Here is a 12,599-nt window from a genome sequence, read left to right as displayed (position 1 = left end):
TATCTTGGGGTTGTTGGTCTTTGGATGCATCTTGTGGGACTCAGCACATCCTCTTCTCTTCCCTTCTTCTTTCCACCATGGATAAGTGCATCCGCAACCGCAAACACCAGCTCGAACAAAGATCTTGATACCCCAATGGTGTGGTTTTGTTGGTAGATACTGTCGGAGAGACCCAGCCTTTCTCCCCTTATAAGGGACCATCATTTCATCTATTGAGAACTGGTTCTCACTTTCAATTTCTAGGCAGTTCTTCCTTATGTGCTCCAGCACTGGTGTGATCTTGCAGAGCCGGTCCTTGGTAGTATCTGAGGTCTCATTATTTTGGAAGTGGATGAATCTTGACAGACATTTGAATCTTTTTACTGGCATCACATTGGCTATTTTGGGATAGCGTGTGTCTTCTGACCAGTAATCATCCATGGATGACATTCTCACCACTCCCATGATTAGCTTGATACCAACAAATGATTTGAGCTCATCTACTGTGGTGTTAATGCTGGCCCCAATTTGTTGACAGCTGTAGAGGCTTGTCTGTTCTGCATTCTATTGCTGGGAAGAACTTTCTGATGGTGCTGGGTTCCTCTGACTGTCTTTTAACTTCATCCCAGATCTTGGTGAACAGCCGCTGGTGGATGGCATGTAGAGAATCTGTAGCAGAGGAGGTCATCTTGAACTTTTTAAGGGCCTGTGAAATCAGCTTCTCTGCAACCACTGCTCACAAATATTTTTTCCTTTGCTCTTGAATCCTGTTTGTTCTCAAAGGTAAAGGTGGACACCAAAGCTGTGCCCGGAGGCACAGGGATCTCCACAGTGGGGACCTCTGTAACGTCGGGCGTCTGGCTCAGGTTTCACTTCCAAACTCTCTGGGATCAGTGGCGGTTCTGGATCAAAATTACTAGGGGGCTGAGGTAGGGCCAGTGGCACATATAAGAAGAAAACAGGGCAATATTTAAGTTTTCAAAATGTTTAGTTTATTTAAAACCAAAACAATACATTAAGTATTAATACAATAAGACAAACATTCTTTGTCTCAACAAAAATAAAATAAAGTGTGCTCAATAAACCTTGAAACCATGAGTCTTTTTTGTAAAATAAGATTTCTCTTTTTGCTTAAAATGACAGTTTTATCTGTGCAATGACACTTTTAATCTAAGCATGTAGCTACACGCAGAGTTCTTTTTCACAGCATGAGACTCGAATGTACAATCACACTGTCTTTATCTAAATCATACTCATCATCTCACTCTTTCTTTATGTACAGTCAGGAGGAAAAATGTTAAGAAAAAAAATTTTAAAAAAGGACACAATGTCCTTCTTGCTCCATTTCATGATAGCCTACTAAAAAGAAAATATAGAGAATTGTAGCATCTACCTCAGAAGGGCATTCAAGTTTTTCATTAAACAAGTAGCTACATGCTGCTGGTTATTTCACCCATTTCCCAAACATGACATCATGTTCACTGACTTCAATAGCTTTACTTATTCACAAACATAACAAGACCAAGCCATGATGAAGTGCAATAAAAACGAATTTTATCATTTATTTTATCATCATCATTATCATTAGCACAACGGTAAAACACGAATATGTAAAGCTATGCCTTCACTGACGTTATGAAATGGAATCGTTTCCCTACCTCGTAAGAAATTATTAAATCTATTATCCTTTCAGCACAGGGGCCACAACAGGGGCAGGAGTAAATTTACAGGGGCACTGGCCTCTGTTGGCCCCTGTGTAAAACCGGCAATGTCTGGGATGTCACTTTGAAGAAGAAAAAGTTTGAAGTTTATTTTGAATATGAAGACATAAAATATATAATATAATACGAGACAAAACATTTAAGCAAAAGACATATAATACATACTCGAAGGAGTGGGAAGAGGTATAAAAATTCTGAGGCCGTCTCTTTATGTGGTCGTCGTCAGTTTCCGTAGTGTAGTGGTTATCACGTTCGCCTCACACGCGAAAGGTCCCCGGTTCGAAACAGGGCGGAAACACATTTTTCTCATAGAGATAAATAAAGTATCTATCTAATCTAAATATGTCTAGATGTGATGCCTGATATTTATAGATAAATTGAATTTATGAAATAAATACATTTACATGTTCACACAATACAATCATATTAAATATATATCTGTATACACACACAAATATACATACACACTCATAATATATGCGTAATATAAACACCTTCACATATATAGATGCGTATACCCATGCACATACAAAAAATATACAAAAAACAACAAAATAAGATATAATCAGCGGACATATAAATACAAAAAAAAATGCGATATCCTCATAAGACAAAGTGCAACCCAACACCTCCCTCATCTCCATACCTCTTGAAAATAGTGTCTTTGTACCTCAATTTAAACTCCTCTGACCTACAATTACCAAATAGCCTTTGTCTTGCTCAGATTTAATGACAACCTGTTTCTGTTTTGTCCTTCTGTAATTTTTGTTAATTATCCCCAGAACAGAAAATATTGGTGTCATCTGCAAACAATAAAAAAAATGCAATACCTTAGTAATTTTATACAAAATTAATAATTTTGACTTACTTATTGTAGATTCCAGATCTTCTTGGTCTACTTCAGGGAACCTTGGTTCGGAAGTAATCAGGCTGAGTTTCAGACGGAGACGTTTTCTACGTCTTCTAAGTGCACAGCATTGTAATGGTGCGATCAACCATTTTTCAGCCGGTGTGAGGAATGCAGTGCTGTATGGCTTCAGGTGAGTGCTGGCAAAGAGCATGGACTTGACACATGCTGCTGCCGCTACTCTGATCATGATGCTCCTGAAAAAGTCCAAGATCTCACAAAAAACCTCATCTGGAAAACCAGAACTGTTTGAGGTAGTGCCTTCCCCAAACTAGATGACAGGTACTCCCGAGGCTTAACTCCTCTCCTCCTCTGCCAGCGTTGACTGGGTAATGAGCATCAAGTCCATCAAGTCCATTAGCAGCTCCGCTAGCATGTACCTAGATAGATAAACACAACATACTATATACACAGTATTTACAAGAATTATAAATACAAGTGAAATATCTGGTCTTGGTGTCAGGGGTTCCTGTGAGCAAAAAGGCCCACTGCGTGGGTTCCATTATCCTGAACTAATAATCCACAACATGGTGAATCCTCTTCCTGTCTTTGAAAATATCTTTTCAGAACAAGGTTTCATTATCACGAACTGTCTTCTCAGTGTAATGAATACGAACTGAATTTCAAATGATTCTACCTCCAGAATGCTCAGGTACCATAGGACTGTGACATCATCAGGGACTCACTAATGGAATGTGCCATCATTAGTGAGGGCCAGGAGGTCTTCACTTCATTCTGTCCTGAGATCAACATATCTACAGTATCTATACAATAAATAAGTAAATAAATACTTAACTCATAGCCATCAAGGCTTTGCCACTGAGAAGCTTCCCCTCAACATGATGCTTCCACCACTGTGCTGAATTTCAGGAATCAGAAACACTATATAGATACAAAAAATACTGTGTGCTGGTCACAACTAGGAAAATATGGCAGTTCTTTCATTTCAGTCCTCCCTAGGGCCAGCTTAGTTGTCACTGGTGGTGCTGCTCTGCCTTAGACAAGAGAGTGAAGGTCTGTGAAAACACCCCTGATAGTGATGATGATGATGATGATGACGATGCTATCTGGAGTAAGGTTCGAGGAAAACACAATATACTACTACTTTAAAACTATCCCAGCACCACATAGAGACTCCACAAATGAGAAGTTTTACAACAATCAATTCTATCAATACTATGTTACTAGAGGCTAGAGGCTCACAGGAAGTTGGAGTCAATGAAAGCTGTCATTAGGCTACAGGGGTACACCGTGGACAGGCCGCCAGTCTGTCATGTGGCTACCACAGAAAACTAATAAATTAACACTCATCAAGAAATGTCAGTTTCCAACCTTTTATTAAAATGTTTATCATTACATACTGTATCAAACATATTAATGTTTATCATCATATTTTTGTCATACGAACATCTCATAATCCAGTCTTTTAAAACCGAACTTCGGAAAGGTGTTGCTTTTATGAATAAGATCGTGTTGAACAAGGTTTTACTTTACTGTCTTGTAGTGGTTCTAAGTGGAAATGCAGCTGTAGTATTTACCAGACAACGTTTATCTCACTTACTGATTAGAAATCTATGTTGTTTACTTTTATAAGTCTGTGCACTGGAGGGCAGCGTTGCAGCAACACCTGTTAACATTTACTCGATCAACCCAACCGAGGATCCGGTCCGCAGTTAACAGCTGAAACAACGCTGATGCATTTTGAAGTTGGAAAGCTGGTGGACGTTCTCTGATGAGATGTTGTGCGTAGATGTTGTCGCCCTTACAGCGAGATGTTCATATAATGTTTTTCACTTTAACAAGGTGTTGATGTTATTAGTCAAATCAAGTCAACTTTATTGTGTGCAACATAAAACAGGATTGAAATTACCTTCCTCAAACGCCTACGGTGCAGCAACTAAACAAAAAATATTAACAAAATGTTAACTTTCCTCAGTTTGCAGAGGAAGTAGAGGAGCTGTTGAGCCTTGTTGTTGGCCAGTGATGCCGTGTTGGTATCCCAGGAGAGGTCCTCTGAGATGTGCACACCCAGGAACCTGGTGCTGCTCACCCTCTCCACAGCAGCACCGTTGATGGTCAAAGTTGCATGCTGGGTGTGCACTCTCCTGAAGCTCACAGCAATCTCTATTAGGTCTCTGTGTAAAGAGTTAACTCATTTTCAGCATGCCTGGCAGTAGGAGACAACATAATTGAACAACAATGACTTTGGTGAAAACTTAATGCACTTCCATTACTTAGACACTAACAACCATTTGTGGTGGAGTAAAGAGCTGGAGTGCCCCGCACAGCTCAGATGCTCTTACTGTTGATGCAGGTGATGCAGGTCAGGAAAACACAGAAATAGTTTGAAATAAATTGATGGAAATTAATCAGTTCAGGACATCAGAAGCAAGACCCAGCCCTGGAGCAATTACAGTGGCTAAAGGTGATAATATGAATAAAGGAATACACCTTTATCTTAAAACATCTCAAAACAGTGAAACAGCATTAGAGTGATACGTGGTGGACAAGGGTAACAGAAGTCATCTGGAGGGCACAGACATGGGATCTGCACCTGCCAGCAAATGCAATGTACATAATATATTAATCTACAAAGCAACAAGTTTGAGTGAATTTAAGTAGGGGGTAGTGGTGGTGTCTGTGACTGACATTGTGGCAGGTAGATTTAGTGTGAAACAGACCCTTGATCTGTTCTAACATGAGGAGGCTTTAGGAGCAGGATGTGTCAGAGCAGGAAGGCAACGTGGAAGAAAACTCCCATTATGGGTCCCTCTGGTGAAGTTAGTTTACATGTACCGCTGCCTCTGCGGGCACTGTACCAAGATGGCGGCGCTTTAGACACGTCCCCCACAGTCAATGCGACGTCTACGTATATGCCTATGGGTTAGCCTACTTCAGAACCACGGACAGCAACAGCACAGAGCAGTGTTTTCTTTTTTTCTCTCTTTTTTCTTTCTTTTTTTGAGAAAGCTGACGGTAGGGAATTCAATTCAATTCAAGCTTACATATATTTTTTAAATGTAAAGGGTGACTGCATTGGGTTTAAAGGCAACCCCAATTTTGCTTTCCTGCCGCTTAAAATCCCACTAAGAATGTTTCTGGCTCCCTATGTGCGGAGGGTTTTACAGTCGCGATATCCAGAGTAGTAGAGCATAGGTAAATCTATCACATGACTGCTGCGGTCGCTCTGTGCTCCGCGTCTCTCCCCGAGCAGAAGGCTCCTTGTAAACACGCTGATCGCAGGGCTTTGTCTCTCTGTCTCCCTCACACGCTCACACACGCCGCTGGTATCTCCTCCTTCTAGTCATGCCATGGATATTTTGTGGCAATACCAGTTCCGAATCATCCTACTCGGGGATTCCACGGTGGGGAAGTCGTCGCTGCTGAAGCGTTTCACGGACGGGATTTACAGCGATGTGGCGGATCCCACGGTCGGGGTGGATTTCTACGCCCGCTCGCTTGACATCGAGCCCGGGGTGAAGATAAAGCTCCAGCTTTGGGACACGGCCGGCCAGGAACGATTCAGGTACGAAATAGTATGTGGGTGGGGGTGGGAAACCTACACCTACCGAATATGAACTGTAGGATAAAGATGATTCTGTAGGGATTTGTCGTAAAAGCATCGAGAGGCCCTGATCCTCTGTCTTGTTGACTCCTGTGTTCAAATGAACCTTTTTCGTGTAAAAGAGCAATTTATTCACTGGGATTTGATGCAGGGAGCGCGTCGTGGAGAAAGGACCAGGAGGACATTATGCCCTGGCCTGTGCAACAACATTGCATTTCGAGATGAATCATTCATTCATGGATGATGGGCAGCCTCCTCATATTTAGGCCCCGGTTTGATTTACTCGGATACTGACTCCACAGTCTCCAGGGCAACGCAGGGATGACAAGTCTTCTTCTGCATATTCCTCCTTTCTTTCTTTCTTTCTTTTCCTTTTTTTTTGTATTTACTAGTCCTGTTGCTTGTTCTGCTTCTCATGTGTTCCTGCTGTCATGGATAATTCCCTTTAAACACTTCAGTGTCTCCTGGAGCAGCTACGCTCTTAGATCTGCTTTCCCTTTTGAAGTCTGTGCTTCTGAGGGTGTTTTCCTTCAGGCTTCACCACACCAGAGGCTTTCACTTCTGTCTCGACACGTCTTCCTGTGGGAAAGTGTTTGTGAAATCATTCAGCAGTTGTTAAACCACTGTGTGCACATAATTCATAATTAGGACTAGTTTTCCTTGGATGTGTAGAAAATAGAAACTAGTGGGAGGTTGCAGGCATCCAAAGAGCCATTAGTATACTGTGCTGCTGTCATATTTCATTCAAACAAACACGGACCATCTTGTGACACAATGTTCGGCTGGGAAACCTTTGGACCTGACATGAGGAACAGCACAGGGTGTTGACCCGGCCTCCAGATTCACTAGATCTCAAACTGATCAAGTATCTGTGGGATGATCCAAAGACCCCCCACTAGCAACATTGTGTTGTTGGACACCACAGGGACAGAAGGTCATGTCCATCAGAAGGTCCATGTCCATCCTCTGATGAGCCACAACTCTCATCGGAGATACAAAGTGACACACAAAAACCTGCTGTGTTTTTGGAGACAGTAAGAACCCATTTACAGCTGGTATTAACATGCGAGTGAGAAAGAGGAAATGCATGTAAAGGCAGAGTGTACATGCCAAACCCTTATCTCGATCGCGTTTGAGTGGGCTTTGGTTGCAAGAACATTGTCTCCCAATCCCAGTCTATTCTTGCACCTCAAGTTGCTCATAGGAGCGAACAGAGTGCTTATCACTTATCCTGGTATCTGGTCACTGCAAGGAAACCCACAAAACATTGGCCTTTGCCCCAGAGGCGAAGTCATGAGACAGCAGCAGACGGGTTCCCTGATGAGGTGTCAATGAATGACTTTGACATTTTAAAGAGAACAGTCAAGCAAGTTGAAAGGTCATTACTTATTGACTGTCTTTATCACGGCTTGTAGCCGAGCCTAGAGTTGTCTCTTGACAGACTGAGGCTTCCGTTTTGATACTTGACAGACTTGACAAGAGAGTTGATGTCTATCATTAAAGATTAAACTCATTTCTACCTCAAGGTAGTAGATCCTCTTTGTTTGTGTGTCCACGAGGGACTTTCTAGATATTATGAACTGACAGCGTAGATCATTTTGCCTCCCTTAACTAACATGTCATCGATGTCTCTACCCACCAGGTCCATCACAACATCATACTACCGCAACTCCGTCGGGGGGCTGTTAGTCTTTGATCTGACCAACCGCAAGACATTTGACCATGTGAGGGAGTGGCACAAGGAGGTGAGTGAGCACATCCTGCCTCACCACATGGTCTATATCCTCATCGGCCACAAGAGCGACCTCAACAAGGACCGCAAGGTGACCCGGGACGAGGCGGAGCAGCTCGCGGCCGAGCTGGGCATCCGCTACGTGGAGACGTCGGCCAAGTGCAACAGCAACGTGGACCGGGCCTTCGAGCTGCTGACCAGAGACATCTACGAGCTGATGAAGATGGGGGAGATCGTCACCCGTGACGGCTGGGACGGTGTGAAGAGCGGCCTCACCGCCAAGGTGCTCTACCCGGAGGAAGAGGAAATAGCTGCAACGTCCGCTGAGAAGGGCTGCCACTGCTGACTGAGAACTCTTTGTGTCAAAACACTCTCCCATCGCACCAGGAGCTCACCTCGTCTCACAGCTGTCCGTCAAAACCGAATCACTGCGGCTCAGCACTCCCGTGACGCCGCCATCTATCACCTCCTCACCTTGTGCTTCATGCCCTCTGTGTGTGTGGGGGTTCTCCAGACAGCTGGGATCGCTTTCTAACAGGGTTCTTGTGTATATTCCAGTGTGTCGGTGTGGTCAGGTCTAGGGGCTTAAGTGTGACTCATGCCTCTGCAGGACTAGACGTACGCACGTAGCCTACACCGGTGCGAACCATTTATACTCGTGCCCTCGTCAGTCTGTCTCGCTCTGTAAAAACCCCACCCAAGCGCTAGTCGGCCCTGTGTCTTGTTAGTCGGGTTAATTTTTGTTTCCACTTCCTGCTTCACTCTCAACAACAGTGAACAAAACTTCCACCGAAATTTTGCGACAAGTCGTACAAAAGGTTGTACCTTTGAACCTCCTCAGTCAGTCCTTCTTCGATGCATTCCATCTTTGATCCAACATAATCGATTTGAAAATTGCGGAGACAGAAAAGCAGACGTAAATACTAAAGCGGAAATATGCTACTGCCGAGCGGACCAATCGCAGCTCTTGCAGACTGTGTTGTCATGATGCATAGTTACAATTCTGAGGTGGTGCACATCAGGCTACGGAGTTGGGGTCTGTGTAGGGTCTGCGCTGTCGCTGTAGCTACGGCGTCAAACTGACGTAGAAGCATAAACCGCCTATCATACCTGAGACACAGTGCTGGAGGTAATGGACTACTGATAAGAAAACAGTCAGATCGTCTCTGTGCTCTATTTCACGTGGCACCATCGTGGGTTTCTACCCGTCAAACTTCGTTGATGCTTTGCCTGCAATCTTCCGTGACTAATATTGTAAATAATAGTGAAATCTATGGAGATGAAAGAGAAAGAGAAACGAAAGTGTCTCTGATAGCTTTTTAATTGATAGTGTGAACAGATATAGTACCCTGGAACAAGCGTCACCATATTAAATCGATGTGCTCCTCCTGCTACTGTAAGCTGCAAACTGACGTAAACCTTTATCATTCTGTGAATATATGAGTAATGTTTTTGTAAAAAAAGATAGAGATTATTTGTAGTTGAGGCGTACACATGAAGATAGATCATTGTTATTAGGGTAGGCGGTCCCATTTAGGTATTTAGCATGAACAGCAGCTAGAAGTGTAATGGAGACTCATCTCATCAGTCATCAGTCCTTTAACAGTGACGGAAAGGGCAGTTTGAGGTTTGCCTGCAGCTTTTTTTACGTTCAGCGTTCAATTGAGACCTGTGGGTTGAAGAATACCTTCTCATTAAATCCACCGGTGCTTTATGATGTGTTTTAGGACGAGCCTCTAAACCATTTATGTTTTTACTAATCCACAGTCCCGTTCAGGAGTTTTCCCCCCTCTCACTCCTCGTATTTCCTGTCATATATTTTTTGGCGTAGAAGTAATTTTTAGCAGATCCTCGAAAGCATCGTTATATAGTATTATCTTATGTGTAACCGTTTTACCAAACAAGTTCGTTCACTTCCCAGCAAATACCAAGAAGTGGAAGAGAATCCTGGCCGGGAACTTTAGCTGCTGTGGATGTTGTTGCCAGATTAACTGATTTAAACCTCACAAACATCTCAAACACTCATTGGGCCCTGCCCCGAGAAATCACATGTTCACCAGACAATGGTTATTCCTGCCCTCGAAGCAAAGTTGAGTAAGTAAATTAAGAATGAGCAACCTGAGCATGACGAGCATATGCTGGTAGCCTACTTTTGACATCCGCTATCATGTAAACTACAGCTTTCGCTTTCTCTAACTGCAAAGTGTATTTAAAATATGAAATAAGTTGCTGCAGAGCAGTCCTCATTTCACTTAGGTCGCCTTTCCCCATTCGGTCACTTGAGATGAGGTGGAGTTCACAATAATCTTAATAACATCCTGTTGTAAGTGATGATGATGTGATTTTTTTGAACCAAAAAATTGTGTCTGAGTTTAGAGGAAAGAATATAACCCAAATTCAGAACTGGTTAGGGTTCTGCATAATTCCTGCAGTCTTAGCCCACCTTTAAATGTGAAGAACTTTATCAAAGAGCAGTGACCCGTGACCTTCCCATTAAAACTGAAGGCAGCTCACCTGGTTCCTTCTGTAGTTAGAAAACACAGCTAAAATGCATTCATTCCGGAGAGAAAAGTCGTGTAGTTTTTAATGTTACTGACACAAAATATAAGTAATTTTGATAATTCAGTTGTTGTCACAAATAAAACAAATAAGCTACATTGTGTTTCTTAAGTTTTAGATGTGTGTGCAATTAGGGTTAGGGTAATTTTCAGTATGCTCTAGCTCATGCCCATGTTTTCACTCTCATAAAGAAAGCTGCTTTCCATCCACCTAAATACCGTTCCCAAGGGTAACGCTACACTTAAAGTGGCTGTAACTCTACTCATCATGTGCGCATACCGTTGCTGGGACTCTTAGGGACTTGACTAACTTGTTAAGCTTTTAATACCTGCTGTAACGGAGCCAGAGTGGATGTAAATGTGAAAGTTGGTCAACTTCCTGCTCCTGATCATCGAGCTGCGTTTACACACTCGCGAATGCACGTCCGCACACATGACTTCCAAACATGGCTACCTTTGACGCAGATTATCACGAATCCGTTCAAGTCTCCAGAGGCTTATAGCTGTAGATCCGCTCACTCACCTTTCACCAGCATCTCAACAAAAAAACCTCTCACTCTCTCCACACACACACTCGCGCTATTATCAGCAAGAGATTATGCATTCAGCGGTTTCTATTTTGTGTTAATGTGACCCACCTAACAGTTTTTAAGTTGTGTGTATATGTATAGTATATTTTCCATCATGTGACTGCAGTTTTGTGTTTGGTAAGGAATGTATTCTAATGCATTTGCACCATCCCTTTATTTCTGCACAGATTCAACCTGAACTGCTCACAGTTTAAGCGTACTACTGTATATACACCATATGTTTTTTAGTCTGACAATCAGATGTTGGTATTTCATGTTCTCACTGCACTCTGAGCGCCTTGTCAGAGGGGTGCTGCTCCTTGAAATCTTGCTAAATGCCCTTTGACCATTCGACACTCGGCCTGACTATGTCTGTACTACTGACTTTCTCGCTTTTGCTCTCCTCCAAACAGGGTGAAATTGTATAATAATGTACGTTAATACTGTGTTGTTAACAAATCATTCGTTTCTCAAGTGAGCATGAATCCCATTCCTGAGGACTCCATAAGAAGATGGGCAAGCTCATTTAGTCTGAAGGACAACACTGCGTAAAGAAGCGAAAGAAGGAGCATTTTCAAAGAATTTATCGAGAAGAATAGACGTGTTACTAGATGCCTCTATATGCGTCAATGAGGAACAGCTAATAATTTAAGAATTGCATTTGCATTGCAACTTTCAGTCAAAGTCTAGCCTCTCTTACTGTCTTATAGAGAAGCCATTACAAGAGGAATATGCTTATTTGCTTTCTTTCCAAATGTGAGATGAGAAGATTGGTACCACGCGTGTCTGTGTCCTAAGTACTGAATTGAGAACTGAATCCAGAGGGACATTAACCAGGCTTAGCATAAAGCCTGGAAGCAGGGGAAAGCATCTACCTGAGCTCCGTTTCAATTTCAAAATGCGCTGAGTGATCCTATCCTAAAAGGCAAATAGCATGAACTGAGGAGTTTTAGGCTGCACTCTGTTACGATCCAAAGAGCACAGGGGAACAGATTCCAAGTCAGACACATGGCATCGATATCAATCATCTAATCTCACTCTCAATAGAAAGCAATAACAAATTGACAAACAAGGGTGAACCATGTCTTTATTAATGCATTTCTATGTTCCCCTGTGAACTGATCAAAACAACGTGCTGATAGGGCTTCTGTACTAGAAAAGATGGCCAGCTCTTAGGCTTGCAAAATGGTACTTGGCACAAAACGGTATACACAAATTGGCCACATCTCACATCATCATTGAATAAATGTTATTTATTTTATATACTATGTATAAGGGATTTGCCTTTAATTTGATGTGATTTTACTGTTTGGTTAAATAAATAAATAAATAAATAGATGTCCAATGAATAACGTTTGCTTATTTGTCTTCAGCAAGGGTTTGGCACCCCCTTCTGGCCAAATCTGGAAGGATCATAATGAGTAAAGTTGTGGTTTCTAATCTTATTTTATCAAAATACAGTTAGCTGTGAAAGATGCTTAAAGAGATCGTTTAAGGATAGTGAATTTGGAAACAGTCAAATATACTTATACCTGCTCTTAAATGATAAACGATGACAAGCTGAGAGA

General features: G+C 42.3%; 1 protein-coding gene and 1 non-coding gene across 3 annotated transcripts; both read left to right on the top strand.

The window, feature by feature from the left end:
• The first annotated feature begins 1,925 nt into the window (after positions 1-1,925).
• Positions 1,926-1,998, top strand: trnav-cac. Its single transcript has one exon. It is a non-coding gene; the product is annotated as a tRNA-Val (tRNA).
• Positions 1,999-5,415: 3,417 nt separating this feature from the next.
• On the top strand, positions 5,416-12,377 carry rab42a (RAB42, member RAS oncogene family a). Of its 2 annotated transcripts, XM_047605262.1 has the most exons (3): positions 5,417-5,583; positions 5,912-6,133; positions 7,815-12,377. In XM_047605262.1, exons 2-3 carry the CDS (start codon positions 5,919-5,921, stop codon positions 8,248-8,250), a joined length of 651 nt encoding a protein of 216 aa, XP_047461218.1. In that variant the 5' UTR covers positions 5,417-5,583; positions 5,912-5,918; the 3' UTR covers positions 8,251-12,377. The 2 variants fall into 2 exon arrangements, with proteins under 2 accessions (XP_047461217.1, XP_047461218.1); XM_047605261.1 differs by having other exon boundaries at positions 5,416-6,133.
• The last annotated feature ends 222 nt before the right edge of the window (positions 12,378-12,599 follow it).

The sequence above is a fragment of the Mugil cephalus genome, chromosome 14 (assembly GCF_022458985.1).
Source record: "Mugil cephalus isolate CIBA_MC_2020 chromosome 14, CIBA_Mcephalus_1.1, whole genome shotgun sequence".
In the NCBI taxonomy this organism is placed as follows: domain Eukaryota; kingdom Metazoa; phylum Chordata; class Actinopteri; order Mugiliformes; family Mugilidae; genus Mugil; species Mugil cephalus.
This window is presented reverse-complemented; position numbering and strand designations above follow the sequence as displayed.